Genomic DNA, 19240 nt, shown 5'->3' with positions numbered 1-19240 from the left:
AGAGGGTGATGCAGCTCCTAAAGGAGGTGATGCAGTTATAGCGCAGAGCTTGGAGCAGCAATCGCTACCCAGCACTGGGAACAACATTGTCATCTGTGGGGTTTGATCATCCAATTGCTGGATTCACCAAAATATCTGTCTCTTGATAGAGGTACTTCTGCCAGGTTTAATAATACAAACCCTCTATATGTTGCACCGGTTTTCCCACATTGGGTTTTTCTGGGACAATTGTCCAAAAATAACGGTGTCCCTTGTGTGATTGTCTCGTTTTTATTTCAGTTCATGATCTGTATATATGTGTAGTCTGCAATAGTGTTTTTCATCATTGTTGAAATAATTAAATAACTTGTTGAATGTAAAGAACAAGTAGGAGATGATAAACCAGTGATTGCAGTAGGATTTCTGATGTGTAGATTCAGAAATTCTCACATGGTATCAGAGCATTGCAGATCATAGGAGACTGAAGACACCAGCCGAGAAATCCAGAGAATTTGTTGCAGAGAAGCAACTGTCCCAAGTGACAGCATTGTTTCAGAGGCAGAGGAGCAGTTGCAGGAGTGACGCAGAGCCAGAGGAGTGACACAGAGGCTCACGCAGTGCCTACATCAACATTTCGAGCCTGCAGAGGGTGACGCAGAGCCAGAGAGGAGCCCACATAGTGACTGCGTCAGCTCTCTGGGCCAGCGTAGAGCCTAAAAGGTTCGAATCAGCCAGTTGCCGGGGCTGGAGGAGCAGAGCAAATTCGATTTGAGGAGATGATGGGACATTGTTTCTGTTGGTGCAGAACAGTGTCTATGGAGACGAAAACAAGGTAGAGGGAGTCACTACCTTGACAGATTTCTAGCCAAAGAAATCTAGATCTGGGTTGTAGCAGCAAAGGAGGATTGGAAAGGAGTGATTCGACATTTGGCCGGAGGATTTCCGTGAAGGAAATTAGGACTCAGAGGGAGTCTAGAGGAGCTTGTTCCAAGGTTTCTTGCGCCAAAGAAATCCATATCCAAGTCTTGCTAGACTGACAGCATGGGAGGGAGAAGAGAACTAGTCCTATTTTGGAGCAGAGATGGCAATGAATGGGTTGAGGGATCAGGACAGATTGGATGGAGCATCCAATTTTGTCATCTGGAAGGCCAGGATCCTTGCAATGCTAGACAAACATCGCATCAAGGACTATGCCTTGAAGGTAGTTGTTGTGCTAGTGACGTTGATCCGATGAAGAAGTACCAGGAGGCCCAAGCTAAGGCCAAGTGCATGATCCTAGACGAGGTCAAAGATCATGTAGGGTAACATTGTTGAGAAGGACGCAACAAGGGAGATGTGGGAGGCACTGACCACCTTGTATCAGGGCTCTTCTGTCCAACGGAAGATGCTATTAGAAAATCAATTGAGACAGTAATAGATGCAGAAGGGAGAAGAGATCGATCCCTTCCTTCTCAAGTTGCAAGGGATTCACAACCAGTTGACTTCCGTGTGGTCTACACTAGATCTTGAGTTCAAGGTTAGCACTGCCTTGAATGCAGTCACCGAGGACTGGGAGACTTTTGTCCAAAGTATCTTGGGCAGAGCGAATCTCCCCAGTTGGGAGGAGATGTGGGCAACTCTTCGACAAGAAGAGCTCAAGATGTTGACCAAGACAAGGAGTAGCGGCAAAGGAGCCCGGGTCAAGGAGGAGGAGGATGCAGCTCTCGCATCATCGGGACAGCAAGGGCAGCAGAAGAGAAAGAAGAAAGACATAACCAAGGTCAGATGCTTCAATTGTGGGGAACTGGGACATTATGCCACTCAGTGCCCCCGAAAGAAGGGCAAGGGGGAGGCTTCTAAATCAAAGGCTGCTCCAGCGAACGCTAACAAGGAAGGCAAGGATGACGATTGCTCCATGAGTGCTCATGCACCTTTGGAGAAGAGGTGGGGCGATATGGAGTTGTAGTCAAGAGGACTACATGAAAAGAGCAGGATTCTTGAGGTGCCCAAACTCTTGGATCACATACAGCTACGGGAGCCCTTAATGACAGTAGCAAAATGATGGGTGTCGGTTGGAGCAAGGCATGATGGAGCGATAGTGGCAAAGCTAGAGTGTCAAAGTCTGAGGCAGCGCAGTGGATGTTGTAGCAGTGCGAAAGGCACATAGCAGTTTGCAACAACGCAGTAGCAACAGAGGGTCAGCACAGATTAACAGCAGAAGTAGCTTCAGCATCACGAGTCATCCAGACTAACCAGCATGTCAGTTTTTGGGTGAAGTTCCAATTGCTTACTTCTCAGCAACTGAGTTGCAGTGCAGCAGTTAGCAGTGGCAATGCTATGGGCAGCATGATGCAGCATTTTGAGAGGGAGTTGTAATACAAATGTAGCAGTGACAGTGGCAGAGTCATGGGCAACAGTACAAGAAGCACCAGTGCAGTGGATGAAGGGTAGCACGCCGAGCATCAGCAGCACAGAGGACCGATGCAGTAGATCAGTGTAATGCTTCTATGAGGAAGTATTGCTAGAGCACATTCCTCGCTAAGAGGGAGTGTTGATTTTGGGTAGCATCAGATGTGCTCTAGCTCCGAAATTTTGTGGAGGGGCTAGAACACATGAGATCTCCAAGACCCAGAAATCATTTCGAGAAATTCCACCCAGATGAGAAGTTATTAAAATAATTAATATTTTTAATGGGTTCCTAAGTCTAAACTTAGGAAAATAAAAATATTAATGGGTATTAATAAGAATATGGGTGAGAAACTTCTAAGTGACGAGGATCAAGTCTGTTTTAATCTTAGTCGTTGATTAGGGACTTAATCTCAGTCATTGATTCATCAAAAGGAAAATTATAAGAGGAGGCTTGATGGTCAGTTGGAGACACACTGGAGAGATCAAAGAGTTCGATTTTTCTGGGGCGAGGTTTGCTGAGAAAATAGAGCTAGTGATCTGAGTTGCAGTGAGAGGGGCAGTTCGACAAAGGGACTTCAGTCCAAGGCCGAGAATACATAGCAGAGAGGCAGAACAGCACCAGGGGAGACAGCACAACTCCAAATAGGGTGATACAGAAGCTAGAGGGGCTAACGCAATCCCTTAGAGGTAGCACTGGGTTTTTTCTATGGGGCAGAGAGAGTAGCAATTCAGCGTATCGACTTCTGAGCAAGAGAGGCTCACTAAGAAGGTGACGCAGCTCCTAAAGGAGGTGACGCAATTCTAGCGCAGAACTTGGAGTAGCGATCGCTGCCCATTACTGGGAATAGCATTGTCATCTGCGGGGTTTGATCATCCAGTTGCTAGATTCGCCAAAATGTCTGTCTCCGGATAGAGGTACTTCTGCCAAGTTTATTCTCTGTTGGGTGAGCCGGAATTGGCACCCTAGTTGTATTTAGAAATCTGCTTAATAATACAAACCCTCTATATGCTGCACCGATTTTCCCACATTGGGTTTTTCCGGGGACGATTGTCCAAAAATAACGGTGTCCCTTGTGTGATTGTCTCAATTTTTATTTCAGTTCATGATCTATATATATGTATAGTTTGCAATATTGTTTTTCATCGTTGTTTAAATAATTAAATAACTTGTTGAATGCAAAGAACAAGTAGGAGATGATAAACCAGTGATTGCAATAGGATTTTTGAGGTGTAGATTCAGAAATTCTCACACTTCCCACAACCTACCTTGAAGCCCAGCTTCGAATTAGTTAAGGGAAGGTCATACTTAAAATAGGCATATAATTAAAATAAACCAAGATCACTGCATCTCACATAGATCCTAGGACTTGCACATTATATAGGATAGTTAATCAATCAAGCAGCAAGTGTCCATCCGGTAACTTGGTTTTAATTACCATAAGCAATAATTGTGACTCCATTAAGGCACTGGTCTCATACTTAAAAGTTAAAATCTAATCTAAGCACTAATCTTGCTAAATTTAACCAAGTAACTAGGGCACTCATCCGTGTCTCCCAAACAAGTTGGTTTCCAACTTGTTTTCCTTCACCTTGTTCCATAGGGACTACCCGCCATAGCCTATTGTTGGGAGACAGCTAGAACAAAGCGAGCGGGGATAAGAGTGACAACCCCCGGACTGAGCGGTTGTCGCAGTGCCTGTACAATCTGAGCGACAACAAGACACAACCCAATGGAATATTGCTTTATAAGTTAATGTGAATGCTAAATGACCTTATCAAACTTGGTCGCATTTCTATCAAATTCTATATACTTTTTCGGCCTACAAATCTCTTATAGACTTACCTAAAATTAATAGAAGTATCTTTACTCTATACTAGACTTCATGTCTTGGAGGTGTAAAGCCTTGCCTTGTATACCTTGTCTAGAGGTGATTTTCTAATATCCAAGGCTAAGCTTTCACAATTAGGATAGGGTATATTACCAAGAATCAAACTTGCAAGAAACCAAAAGTAAAACCATAATCAACCCTTAACAGTTTTGATTAATGGCAAAGACTATAACAATGGTTGATTATCATTAACTCATGATTGCAAATCTTACAAATAAAACCTCAAAATGCACATTATCATATTAATAGAAAAACCAAATCTGTACCCTACAATAATTCTCCTAGAATGGGGTAACATAAAGAAAAATAAAAGACTGATGATGTGACATGGAAAATAGTCAAATCTACCTCATAGTTGTATAATAAGCCTTGAATCCGATCAAAAACTTCTTACAAACCTAAACAATCATATACATGTCCTTCCATGAATAATTTGTCAAGGTGAAGAAGCACCTTTGAAGATCATCATATTATCTAAATATCCTCTCCCAATCTTAACGATAGTTCTTGTAGTCAATTGGGAGACAAAGAAGGGGATGCAGAAGTCCTCAAAAGGCACAAAAAAATTCCCCTCCAATCAGTTATAAATGGCACTTTATGTATCCTTTTTAAATCTATACCATATTAAAGGGTTTCCAAGGACCCAACCTTTACAATATATAAAATAGAGATCACACAAACCAATGGTGACGATATCCACAAAACTATAACTCCATGGTTGCTGGCCATATCTTTTTCATATAATGTTTCCATGTTCTTTGACCAGTTAACATCTAAGCCCAATGTTAACTTGTAACTTGCAACACCTGTTTATGAAAGTGTACAACTTAGTGGTTCATCCTATTAGGTGAAAGCTGTGTGGACAAAAAAGTGGAAATATTCATACTTTGGGACTGTTACTTGGTGATGAACTCAACCTATATTTTTTATCAATTAAATCAAAATTCTGAAGGGAAGTTGTTCCGTCAGATAAAAATTTATCCTCGCTCAATCTGTTGCATATGTTCAATGTCAAAATAATCAATAAAATGAAACACATGACAGACTGAATTTATATACTCCCATATATTTATGTCTTGATCTCTTAATTATCCCATCTGAGGACCCTCTATAAGCATTTCAAAGCAATCCATGTGAAAGAACATGGTTTTCCTAGCCTAGACTCTTTTGACGTATCAGTACTAGATCATAGTAAAGGCTAAAGATTAAGTTTTGCATTCATACGAATCACTTAAAGTTAGACAACATGATTTGATGAATTATTCTATATTCTATATTATATTGACGTTTCATGCATCTAATTTGAGTCAGTGTACTGCAGTTATTTTTTACTGTTGGCAGTATTTGGTTCATTGTTAAAACCACTGTTGGCATTTCAGCATTTTCTCAGGCATGAGCAACCATACTTCTCTTGAATTTAACATGTTTCATCCCTGAAAACATGCAGAATGCACAGAATAAGAAAGTAAAGAAGAAACAGTACAGAACTTACTTGAAGGAAGTCGTCACAGGACCTATTCCAAATGCTGCAGCTAAAATTGTTTCACGAAGCAATCCCTGTCCAAGTGTCAACAACTCCCAATTTCATGCCACTGTTTGACCAAAAACTGTATAATTTCACTCTTTTAGATGAGGCAACAATTTAAAAATTATATTGAAAAAATAAACATAGTACAAATGACATGTACAACGCCAACTGCATTTACCAAGCTAGACAGACTGATCTCTTTCCTCAAGTCATAGAGAGTAAAAGACTGGGAGTTTTATTGGGGGCATACCATACACATGTGCTACTCGCCTAAGTGCATAGTGGGATGTGGCAGAATTAAAGATATGGAAGGCATAGCGCATGGTGTGCTGTAAATTGACTCCAGAGTTCTTTAGTCTGAAGGGCATGGTGTGATAAGCAAACATCCCCTAGGTGTGGTAATGCAGTCTTATAATCATCATGTCAGCAGGTATGGATCTGATTATCCCCAAATAACCCATCAATGAAGGAGAGAACTTTATGGCTGGTGCATTCATTGACCACTTGGTCAAAGAAATGAGTAATGAAAGTTTCTTTGGAACAAGCTTGATTCAGATTGCGGAAATCAGTGCAGGCTCCAATGGTGCCCTACTTTTTGTTGGCAGGGACAGTATTGGATACCCAAGATGTGTAGGTGATTGGGTAGATAAAATCTATTGTGCATAGTTTATCAAATTATGCTTTGATTGTCGGGACCTTTGTGAGGTGAATATTTTTAAATGACCCATGATCTTCTACAGAACCAGAAAAAAAATCGCTTGGAAACAAATAAACAAGACCGATATGCAGTCCATCAGGTTGTTGTCTAGTGTCCAGTTAGAGCACTTACCATAAAGATGGCATAGTATCCAATCCCAGAGGGCAGGTTCAACTATAAAGAACTGTATCCAAAACCCGTTAACAGTACTGGCAACCTTGACAACCCGTGAATTGAAAATGTAAAGTGGCCATGTAGTTACGAAGTTCACTGAATTGGGCCAAAAGATTAGAGATTTGAAAAAAATATATATATTGAGCCAAATTATTTGATTGAAATCAGATTCAGTTCAGTCAAAAAGCATTCCGAACCATGATCAGCTTTTGCTCAAACATTAAAACGTTCCCTTTTGGTCTAATAAAACACTGGATGGGCTCCCTCACAAATAATTCACCAAGTTGTTTGGCAAATCGAGAAAGATGTTGTGGGTAAGGAGGCATGAGCCAGAAGAACAATCATCGAATCCCTAAATTCTCTGGTTGTGCCCAGATCGCTGTCCATGGAGACCAGGGATCAAATCTGAAGTCTTCATTGCCCTTCAAGGCCCCAACATGCCTCAGAAAGGCACTAAAATATTTCCTTGTAAAAAAAATTTAAAATAAAAAATTACTAGTCAATCACAGAGTGAGGATCATTCCATACCTTTGGAAATGAAAAGCAATCACTTTTACATGTCAATATGAAGTCATGACTTGAAACCAGGAGAAAAGTTATACTGAATTTCAAAGTGGTATTATCTATATTATTGATCATGAGCTTGGTAGTTGGTAAATGGTACCAACAGCATTAAATCCTATTACCCCTCTTGTTGAGAAAATGATTGTTATTGATGTCAAAGGTTATAAAGCTGAAGAAGATAGTGTCATTAGCTTAAAGTTCGTCCTGAGACCTTTCCAACAAGGTATGGCACACCTTTTACCTCCTCTCAGTTAAGGAAATACAATGTTTTGAAGTCAAAAGGTGGAATATGGGCCCTGGTGAAGTCAGCCCTCTTAAGGAACAGGTCGGCCCTACTAGAGGTCAAGTCAGCCCTGTTTGGAGGTCAAAAAGACCTATAAATAGGCCGTCTCCTCACTCATTTCAGCCAAGCAACTCGGTCAAGCAAAGAAGAAGAATTGGGACCTGTTGAGGAGCAGCTTAGAGAGGTTCATACCACATGAACCAAGGAGTTAAGCAAGATTGAAGGGATAATTTTTTAAGGCTATTTTGTTTCTGGTTAGAGCATTCTTGAAGCTGTTGTGATTAGTCTTTGAAGCACATTTTGGAGCAGCTGTGAAAAAAAAATCGGCCCTGATCTGAGATCATTTTCGGCCATGCTGCAGCTGCAGACAACCTCAGATTTTGGCCCTGCAACTACCTCATACTTCGGCCCTGTCACAGCCCCTGATTTGGACCTGTGGCAGCTTCAGTCTCGACCTTTGTAGCCCTAGTCTCAGCCTATATTGGAGTCTGTTTTGGGAGCTCAGTTAAAGCCTGTTTTGAAGCCTATCTTGGAGAAGTTTTGGAGCAGAATTCAATCTTGTTTGAAGGTTCTTTTGGAATGTTTTATAAACATATTTCTGATCTGGTAAAAATGACGAAATGACAACAATTAAAGAGAGGTATGTACAAAAGATCAAGGGATTGTTGACAGGATGGTGCCTGAAGAGGAACAGTGTCCTCTTTCTATTGCCAGGTTGGAGCCTGGCTTGCTCAAGAGGATTGGTGTCCTCATTCCATTGTCAGGTTGGTGCCTGGGCTTGTACAAAAGGATTGGTGACCTTATTTCACAGGTTGGAGCCTAAATTTGTAAAGGAGGATTGGTGTCCTCATCATTGTAATTTGAGCTAAAAATATACAAATGAACTTTCATTTTTAAATTCTTGTTTCCTGGCATGGTTTATGTTTCGTAATTGTAACAGATTTTAAACTGGCAAAATTAATGGTTGGATGAAATATTGATTCACCCCCCTTTCTCAGTATTTCTAACACCTCTTTCAATAGGGGTAGCTATATTTCATTGCAGCATTTTTAACACCATTGGAAGCCCAAGGTCACAAGTCAAAAGCCACGTAACAACCACATGAGGCCCTATATGAAGTATCCTAGACCTTGTGTCTTGTCATGTTGAGTCTTGTTGTTTTCGGTTGGAGCATGTCTTGTCACTTTGAGTTCATCTCTAGTTCTTTTCGTGCTTGATAGGATTGGAGGACCTTGGATGGCCTTACTTGGGGATTCATGGTTTTATGGGATCCTAAAAACCCTACTTTCTACAATTATATTATAAGATTAGGTAGTGTCCCTCTATTTCAATATAATTTTTTTCAACCTATAATAATTGATTGCAATAAAGGGGTGGGGGATGCAGGGGGGTCATCCTCAACCTTGAAGGAATTGTGCAATAAGCTTTGCCTATGGATTAATAGAATTCACCGACAATCAAGCAAAAGCATTGGATTGTATCAAGGTTTAAAGATTCTCAAATCAATGGGAATTAAAAAATTAAATGTTATCTGAGACTCCTCAATCATAATTAGATAGATGTGACAGTGAAACCAATCGATCATTCAGAATTCAAGCCTATCCAAACTAATAAATAGAGTTCAAAGGGTGGCAAGGAGTTTTGAGTCTATAGATTACTTCCAGGAGTTTGAGGACATTCAATAACCTGAATGATGTCAAAGCAAACAAGGTAGTTGCTTAAGCATTGGAGTGTCGAGTATGAATGAGGGAGTTTCCTATCAAAACTTAACTTCGATGATATTTAGTTTTACAAAACATAGGATATGCATGTCAATGGAGATTATGGACAAATGGCAAACCAGCCTTTAGTTGATAATATGGGCAATAACTTCAACTCGACCCTCAACACTTCCCCTTCATTCTTACATGTGCAGTGTAAGAATGCATAATAAATGAGAAAGGATGGCTCTGAGCAATGAAAGTGAAATTTTCTCTTTTTAGTGTTTGGTCTCTGCAGGTACCTAAGGAATGCCAACTCAATTTGGTTCATAGGTTTAGTTTTGTTCTCCTCAGCTTAGAAGTATTGTAAGGTCTAATGGTCTAAATTTGTTCTGGTTTTTAAGGTGAATTGGGCCTCTATTCTTGGCTTTCCGCTATGTAGTATGCCCTCATTTTGGCCATCTCCAATCTGGAAGTGGAAGTCACCATTTCATTTCTTTGGAACAGGGATTTGGCTCAAATTTAAGGCTCTAAAAAACCGGTGGCCCATATGCACTCCAGTTGCCGTATCCTTTGTGAAATTTCAAACCTACATCGAGTTCAGAGGAGGACTGCACATCAAAATGAGGATCTAAAAGTGGTCTCTTCTTATTACATCAGCAAAATGACAAATCAAATTGAATCTCAGAGACATAAGAATGCTGAGTTATCAGAAGCAATGGCTTACCAAAGCAAACACATAGAAAATTTGGAAATAGACTTCAACATGCTTTATGAATTAGTGCTGAGTCTTGCTAACAGATCACATTATCTGGCTTATTTTCCTGAGATTTCTATTAATTATTTCAAAGCAACAGTTAAGCATGAAGATACAGTCCAGCAAGTGCAAGGAGACATGGCAAATGAAAATGCAGACCTGGTGTTCAACCTTCAGGTGTCCACCAAGCAGGAAACCCTTAGTGGGCATGTTTTCTTCTAAATCCAGGGCTTACGATGCATTGTAAAGTAGGTCTGTTACCAGCTCACTTTATCAGGCTCTCTACTTGTAACCTTTATAGTTATGTTGCCAAAAATGTAAGAACTGCTCAGATAGTGAGCAGACATTTTGAAACTTTGGGTCTTTTTGAAACCCTAATATCAGACATTTCAATTTTGCTTTGTATTACTTCGCTGTGCAGTGCAGCTGCAACCTCCTTTTAATACAAATGATAACTATTTAAGTTTATTAAAAATAATAATTGTTTGCATTAGAGGAGATCAAGAATTTTTGTAGTGTGTCCTTTTACAGATAGATAGAACTTGGACACAATTATAATGTGGAATTATCAAAGCTTGTGAAATTTTGGCTAAAATCAATGTAGGTGAAGTCTTTAAAAGGGAGAATAGAATAACATCATTTTCTAGATAAGGACAACAGCTACTATTATTACATACATTTGTTTTGGTGAAATTACGAATAATATTTCAGTTGAACACTTTTTACCCATAAATAATTAGTTTATTTACCTTGTCAACTTAGACGGGTTACAGCTAAAATAACCCTTCAAGTTGAAATATGACCATACCCTTCGAATTTGATCCCTAACAGAGACCAATTCGAGAGCCATGTGCTGTTGAAGGACCACCAGGCATGAATTGAAATGACAAGTCAGTAATAAGAGTGGTTGGAATGTCAAATCAGTAATAAAAGTTTGCGCTCGTATCCCTTGGGATCCAATGTATTATCAAACTGCGGGCATTTAAATAGTATTTAAGAAGGAAACCATTGCCATTTCAGTGATATTTTAAGAGGAAACCCTTGGCATTTGCAGAGTCTTTAAGATGTACATTCCCGAAATTTTTCCATCCGAAATTTTTCTGTATCGTACCTTATTGGAATTTGAACTTGGTAACTTTGTTGTAAACTGGCTCATGGCTCACATTGTGGGTGCTGAGCCCAAATGTTGTCATTTAAAATATTAAAACAGCGCAAAAAATGTAATAGACAGCAAAGCTCATTCCACGGAATACATTACCAGAATTTTGCTTGATGCTGTCGCCACGCCGATTATGCTTATGCTCTTCAGCAACCCACCTAAAGCATTTTACTTAGATTATAATATCAAGAACAGTATCGATAAATCAAAATGAACAAAATATCTAGGAATTAAAATGGGCGAAACATTAAAGTTAAGGAATATTAGTTTTCAAATTTGAAATGAAAGTATAGCTAAACAAATGGACAAAATTTATTTTAGGAATGTAGATTGTGAAGTTCAAATACAACTATGAGTAAATAAAATTGGAAGAGGAGAAAGACAAGCCAAATATTCGAGTTAGGGATACAAATTTGATATCAAAAAATAAATATAAGCAAAGAGAAACAAAAGGGGGCGAATTACAGGAAACTCGTTCAATTAAACATTCAAATCCTAAACAGATACAGGAAATTTATTCGATTAAATATTCAAATCCTAAACAGATATAATTCAAATTTCAAATTCTAAAATGTATGGCTGTAACCAGATGTTTTAGAGGACCATACATTTCAGATTATTTAAATAAATTTCATTTCTAATTAACAAGCACCGTTGTTAAAACATTCAAAACCTACATTTTAAAGTTTAAAAGATTTAGAAGATGGATTGCATAAGGTGAGTTCGTCGGAATTTCGGCTTACCGCGATCACTATTATAACCATTTTCAGAACTCGGTTGATATGAAGTTTCTCCATTAATATCCATGAGAGCACGAGGACTACTTGATCTAGAAGCTGCTTGTCCTTCAAACCTATGAATGGGCAGCCAACCAATGGCATTGCCCTTTTGGACGCCATTCAGTGCAGAAAGAAGAATTGCTTTAGGATAGTTTTTCACACCCGCGCATCCTTTGAAATCAGCTTGTGCAGAAACATAAAGTTGAGAAACTTTAGAAACAATTTTGAAATTTCTTGGGATTTGCCATTCTCCATTGAATGCAGATAAGGTTTTGTTGGGGTTCGTGTGAGAGAAGGCATCAATTGCCCTCCCGCCATGCTCACAAATAGAGGACTGAGAAATGCCCGTGGATATTAGGACTAGACTGCGTAAGACCAGTAGTATTTGAAGTTCGAATTTGGTATAAACCTTATATAAATAATAAATAATAATAACTCTTAATATTTAAATGGAAATATTACTAATTAATATAATTTATAATATATGTGTTTTAAAATTTAGCATAGAAATTTAAGAGAGGTTGAAGTAGAGATGGTTGGTAATATAAAGTGATAATCTTATTATATGTATGTGCGAAGTAAATTTGACCTCCACCAACAATATAATCTCTTATTAACCTTCTAATTAAAAAATATTTATAAATAAATTTATTTTTATTTATAAATATTTAATTTTTTGTTATTTTTAATTTATTATTTATATTTATTGTGATTAGTTGAGGTTTTATTATGGGTTGTTTAGTAAGATGATCAATCAAAGTAAAAAAATTGAAATATGAAAATGATTAAAGAGTAAACACTAACTATATTGTAAAGTATTTAGTTGAATAGTTTAAATAATAGATAGATGAAATTACTTTTTTTGATCAATTTTGTCTTAAACCACTTAGAGATTTTTAAAAATTATAAGTTAAGTTGTTTAATCTACAAAGATATAGATCAAAGTTTTTTTTTACTACATCAAGGTTTTTTTTTAGGTGCTGAATACATTTGTGCATTCAAAAATGCATTTAAATTACACCGTAGTAACTTCCGTTTCTATTAGTTACTAATTTTTTGTTTTTAATTTTATTTTCTTCTTATTTAATTTTTTTTTGTTTCTTTTTATAATTTTTTCACCATTAAAATGGGTTATTATATTATAAACATATTTTAATAAATTTAATTATAAACAATTATATATATTAATAGAAATAAAACACGCACATATATATTAAAGTGTATATGTTAATATAAATAATATTAGCTAATCATATTTCTTAATTTTTGGTGATAGCATTCAACAATATAATAATTTATTAGTTGTTTTTATTTTTGTAATGAAATCTTTGTCTTTGATATTTTTTTGTTTAATTAAATTATATTTGTCCTAAGCCGCAGGTACTAGCTATTATGTAACCCTTATTAGTTGTCTAATTGTTACATGTATATATGAAAAATAAAAATATTTATAAATAAAGCTACACTCAATTAAGTGCAACGTAAATGTTTGTTGACAACCCATCCAAATTTAGAATTTAGAATTTATTGTTTCATTTATGAAAATGCAATCAAATAGGTATAAGAAAAAAATGTATTCATAGTTTTACTTTATAATTCAAATTGAGTTTGAAATTTATATATTAATATTTTTATTTTATAATTTAAAATGGAAACCACATAGCATGCTATTTTGCGCCGCAAGTTTTAAAAATCTACAAAGGTAGAGGGCTTGACCACAAAGATCCATTTGCAGCCTTAAAAGCGGATATTGCAACATATTCGCAGTTAGGTGAAGTCCTTATAGTGGGTGATTTCAATGCGAGGATGCAAGTGAGCAAGTTATGGTTCTTTGTTGTAAAGATGATTGAGACCCTATTTGGCTTATAGAAGAGAGTAATCATCAGCGGGAAAGAATTTCAAAGGACACAAAGGCTGCAATCTCTTTGGTGAACAATTGCTTACTCTATGTGGGGCCTTTGATTTAATCATTTGTAATGGCTTGACTAGATGGGCAAAGTCCAGTCATTTCACTTGCAATACTTACAATGGAGCAAGTGTAGTAGATTATGTAATTTGCTCGCATGGTTTGTGTGAGAAAATTAAGTTTTGAATGGAGATCAGTTGTGGGACTTAAAATCAGATCACAAGCCAATTTATTTATGTTTCTCTTGGACTAGAAAGAAACAATTAGAGTCAAAAATTCAGCATGTCCAACAAAATCTCCCACGGGGCAGAATTCTTTTGACTCCAGAAAATTGTAATAATACCTTCAAAATGATGCTAGAGAGGCTCTTCAAGAAGGAGAAAATCACAGTTCACGACCTTCATAGTCATGAATTAACACATTTAATTCAATGCACACTTGCAAATTGCAAAAAAAGAAAAAAATTAAGAATTTTGAAACAAATTGTTTTCCGGTTAATGCTTGGTTTGACGAGGAATGCAAAAAGGCAAGGAGAATGTGGAAAGAGTCAAACAAGGATAACATAAAAGCTCAAAGATTACAAGCAGTTATTAAGCAAGAAAAAGGTTATTTCATGGCTTCAAGGAGGGAAGAACAAATCTTCCTTGGGAAAAATAATCTCAAATTATTTTGGAAGGAACTCCAATCGCAAAAGATACAAACTGGAAATAGTATTACAGTTTCTAAATGGTTTGACTATGCAAGACAACTCTATGAGCAGGATCCCAAGGTTGACCCCCCCCCTTTGGTCAACACTGATACTGAACTCTTCACGATGCAAGAGGTAGAGATGGGTATCAAGAAGTTGGGTGTTGGAAAAGCAAAAGACTTAGCTGAACTCCAAGCAGAATATCTAAAGTGGGGCTCAAAGATCCTTGCACCTCACATTACAAAAAATTTCAACAACATCATACAACAGGGGCTCCCCACAGATTGGACAACTATTTTGGCAATACCTCTTTTCAAGAGTGGTGACGTCAATAATCCCTCCAATTATAGAACCATCATGATAAACCCTTTGTTTACAAAGATATTTGGAAGCATGCTAGAAAATAAAATTAGCAAGTGGGCAGAAGAAAGAGATAAGCATGCTAGAGGGCAAGCAAGTTTTAGATCTAAACATTCCACAGTTGATCATTGTATAACTTTAAGGCACATCATTGAAAAAGTTTTGGAGGAAAAAGGAAGAAGTCTTTTGTTGCTTTGTTGATTTCAAAAAAGTGTTTGACTCGGTTCCTAGGGATAAGCTTTGGCACTGAATGGAGGAACTTGGGGTTCCTAAACATTTGAGAGCAGTTGTGCATAGGTTGTATGAAGAGGTGAAAGTCAAAATTAGAACTTCAGCAAGCATTTTTGAAAGTTTTAGAAGCGATAATGGGATCAAGCAAGGTTGCCCATTGTCTCCTACCCTTTTTGGTTTATACATCGACAAGCTTGAGGAGTGGTTAAATTCACAAGGGGGTGATGGTATCTATTTGGGCAAGTTTGTTATAAGGCTTCTTTTGTATGCAAATGACCTTATTATGATTGCTAAATCGGCTTCTGGTTTGCAAGAGCAGTTACTATCCCTTGAGCATTTTTGTAGAAGTGTGGGGATGCAAGTCAATATCAGCAAAACGAAAGTAGTGGTTTTCTCTAATAAAATAAAACATAACCAGCATAAGTTCTACTTTGAAGGCAACATTCTGGAAAGAGTTGCAGATTACAAATACCTCGAAATTGACTTCAATAAAAATCTAATCTGGGATGGTTGTAGAAAGAAAAGAACTTTGGGGGCTTGGAAAGCATTTTATGATTTTCAAAATAGGTGTAGAGAAGCAAAGTTATGGGACTCGAAAACCACTCAAACTCATATTGGGCTTCTAGTGATTCTGATGGTTCTCTATGGTTGTGAACTATGGGCCAGCAGTGCATCCGACATGCAGTGGAGAAAAATTGAGAAAATTCAAAAGCGTTTGATTACAAACAAATTCAAGATTAAAAGTGCAATTCCTTATGCTATCTTGTTAAGTGAAACAGGGGATGCTCCTATTGAATCAATTGTTATGGTGTGAGTCATAAGGTATTTAAAATAAATCGAGCAAATGGAAGAGGGTAGATGGCCTAAGCTTGTCTTTAATGACAGATTGTGCAACAACAAAACTTGGATGCAGCAAAATAACAAATGGTTTAGTAAATGGGGTTTTTGCTTGAACGCGTGTCCCATAAACAACAAAGAGATAAAAGCTTTTGTTATGGATAAGTTCCACAAGCTTACTTGGGATAAGGAGCTAGGAAGAAAGTAAAAATATTATATTGAAGTGTTTAATCCCACTCATAGTCATCAACCAAAAGCATACATAGAGGTCAATATCTCTTGGAGAGCCAAAATTGTTATTGCTTAATAAGGATTAATTCTCATCAACTCCGTTGTGAAACAAGGCACTGGAAAAGGCCAAAAGAAGTTTGGGAGGAAAGAGTATGCATTTTTTTTCTTTTGGAAAAGTGGAAATAGAACAACATTTCATTTTAGAATGTGAGGCTTTCAAAGACAACACAGAAAGTTATGCGAATATGCTAGCAGCTAGCTCTTGGGATAATCTATTTAGTGAGGGGTTTTTCAAGAAGCTGGGAGCATTTATTGTGAAGCTTCATAGAAAAAGAGTCGAATACATCAAGCAAATGAAGAAGCAATCTGTCCCATAGGCTATCTTTAGCCTCGCGGACGTTAAAATTATTTCTTTCTAATAATAATTTATGTTTTTTAATTATTTAAGTAAGTTTAATAAATTGGGTTTGGTGTATAATTGTTTCTACTTGGTTAAAATCTCGTCTTATTAGAACATAAGGGAACTGGGTAATGGCCCAAGATCCAGAAGCATTGGGCAAGAGTGAAACCCGTCCCCCTTACAGACCACTAGCAGGTAATTCTAGATGGTGTGGTTTTCCTTGAATAACAGTGATGAGATAGCCTACATTCGTGGATAACAGCCAGTGATGGTTGTCCCCACTGCTAGTTTCCCAAAAGTTATTATAACTCAATTGTCAAACCAACAATGGGGATAGCCATCACTAGTTGTTATCCATGAATGTTGGTTATCTCATCACTGTTATTTAAGGAAAACCACGCCACCTAGAATTACACGCTTTGTATTTTAATTAATATCATTTTAATATACCAAAATTATAAATTAAAGGGAGGGAGATGGAATCTACAAAAAAACTTAGATAGTTTTGAGGTGGTTGGACAATTGGTTGGTCATAGTTCAATCCCTTTAGAAAATCATCATTTTTTTGCATTTTCCAACACTCCCCTATTTATTGAAAGCGATGCAATAATTATGGATTAGAGACCTAGTTCTTATGTATTTGATTTCTCCAAGGGTGAAAAACCTTCCTCTCCATAATACTTAAGTAAAATGGATTAAAGGGTCAATTTATGGACATGCCACGAGGCTACCAATGGATATGTTATCAAACAAGTGATATGATTAGATCTAAAGAATGAGATTAAGGACTTGGCAATCGAGGGGGGACCTGAACATGATAGCAGTAATGGTGATATCCTATTCAATTTGTTTATAGATGCATCTTTCATCTATGAAGGGGGTAGGTGGTTTCACACAATAGAGCACCCTTTTGGAATTATATTTCTCTTTGAGAAAGGGGAGAAGGTTTTATGGGTTGTAACTTGACTATACTTGTTTCATTGGCTTCAAAGCTCTAGCATGGGAAGGTAAATAAGGGGGCAGCAACCCTCCCATAAAGAAAAGGAAAAAGGAAAATAATTGTGAATAAAAAAGACATAGGGGTCAGGATGATGGTGGGAAATGATCTACGAGGCGATCAAGTCGTGTCATACGCTACAAAATCCTTATTAGTTGGTTCTTTGTCATTGAAATTTAAAAAGGCTCATTCATTGAATGGTTCAAAAGGTTCTAGGAGCCTATTTTAGGGTACATGCCCTTATTTCACTTTATAACCCATGACTAGATAGGTTTTAGATTTTGGAATAATGAAGAGCATGTTCACATATTAAGTGGTAAGTGGTTTTAGGGATCTACCCATTTAAATTTGAAGTTTTGGCATTCTTGTTTCAATCTTAAGAAGGAAGTGTCAAAAACTATGCCAAATTTGGTGAAAGTTATGGGATTGCTCAACAAGCTTTGGAGTGATGAGTTCTTATGTGATCGTTAAAAATATTTAAGAAAGACTTTGTATATGTAGCCTTCATAAAAGTACAGTGTACACGCTTGGTGGCCAATTTTCATATGAACATTAATCTTAAAGAGAGATCAACTAAGATCATCAATATTGAGGTTCAAAACAATGTTTTCATGCAATCCCTATATTGTTGTATTGTGCCTTTTCATTATACGAGATGCCATATATGTAGTCACATTTTTGTTGATTTCTCAAAGCCCTTCATGTAGAAGATGTGGCGAAAGAAACCTTCGCTTTCATATTAACAATCTGTGAAAAGGGATAACTTAACTACAACTCCTCCCCATGACTCTAAAAATAATCAATAGGGTGTGGAAATTACAATTCTAAAAGGAAAGGCAAATCGACCTTTTTGGGAAGAGGACAAGTCAATGGTTGAGGCAAAGGAAGATTTTTTAAGTAGCTTACATATTGTGGTTCCAAGAATGGAACTTGATATGGTATAGAATAATCAAGCCATTGTAGAAAGGAGGGGGAGAAGTCCATTCAGGTTTGGACAATTAAGTCCCTCCAGTGGAAGGAGTGGTGCATTACTCCTCTCAGTCTAATTATGACAAATCGCAAAGGTGCTTATTTTGATGGAGGGTAGAAATAAGTTAGACGTGCTTGTTCCTATCAACTTGCCTATTGTTGAAGCCACTAACTTGGTCTGTATGGTGGCAAATTATGAAAGTTTTCTTCAAAACCACCTAGACGTAAATGAGAATCATTCCTTAGATAAGCTTCCTTCACATGTTGGTGATTTTATTTTTTTTCAAGTTATTTAGGAGGAGATAAGGAAAATCACATTAGTTGTATTTAAGGAGCTTCACCTTTATTCCCTAAGAGAATTTGGAAGAGGGGGGATAGGATTCCCATCAATGCAATGAATTTAATGTTTCCTTTCCCTACTCACTTTCTTCTTATGCACCAAATTCCTCCAAGTCTCTGAATTTTGGAGAAAGTGATAGATTTCACTCCCTCTCTTTTACTTCTCTAGGGGACTCGGGGATAATCACTACAATCATTGTTCTAAAGGCTTTCTTCCAATTTGTCAAGTGGGTTAGGGTTTGATTTTAGAATGGATGTAATTTTGGGGTTGGTGGGGAAAAAATCATTTATGCAATGTGCACAATCCAAGATTGTCATGGAAAGAAAAAAACTTATGTTGGGGTTCTTAGAGATTTTAAGCCCTCACTTATATTCCTAGACGGAA

At 37.3% G+C, this 19240-nt stretch overlaps 1 protein-coding gene across 1 annotated transcript in view; it reads right to left on the bottom strand.

Moving 5' to 3' along the window:
- The window catches only part of LOC149171397 (uncharacterized), a 421147-nt gene extending 408932 nt beyond the window's left edge, over positions 1-12215 (bottom strand). The window contains 4 exon segments of the mRNA XM_089424078.1: positions 5749-5813; positions 11218-11276; positions 11862-12182; positions 12185-12215. Coding sequence (XP_089280204.1) covers positions 5749-5813; positions 11218-11276; positions 11862-12182; positions 12185-12215 — 476 coding nt within the window.
- Positions 12216-19240: the final 7025 nt, after the last annotated feature.

This window comes from Pinus tabuliformis, chromosome 4_2, assembly GCF_031772625.1.
Source record: "Pinus tabuliformis cultivar Carrire ecotype Pingquan chromosome 4_2, CPIR1, whole genome shotgun sequence".
Taxonomy (NCBI): domain Eukaryota; kingdom Viridiplantae; phylum Streptophyta; class Pinopsida; order Pinales; family Pinaceae; genus Pinus; species Pinus tabuliformis.
The sequence above is the reverse complement of the archived record's forward strand: the minus strand, read 5'-3'. Positions and strand labels throughout refer to the sequence as shown.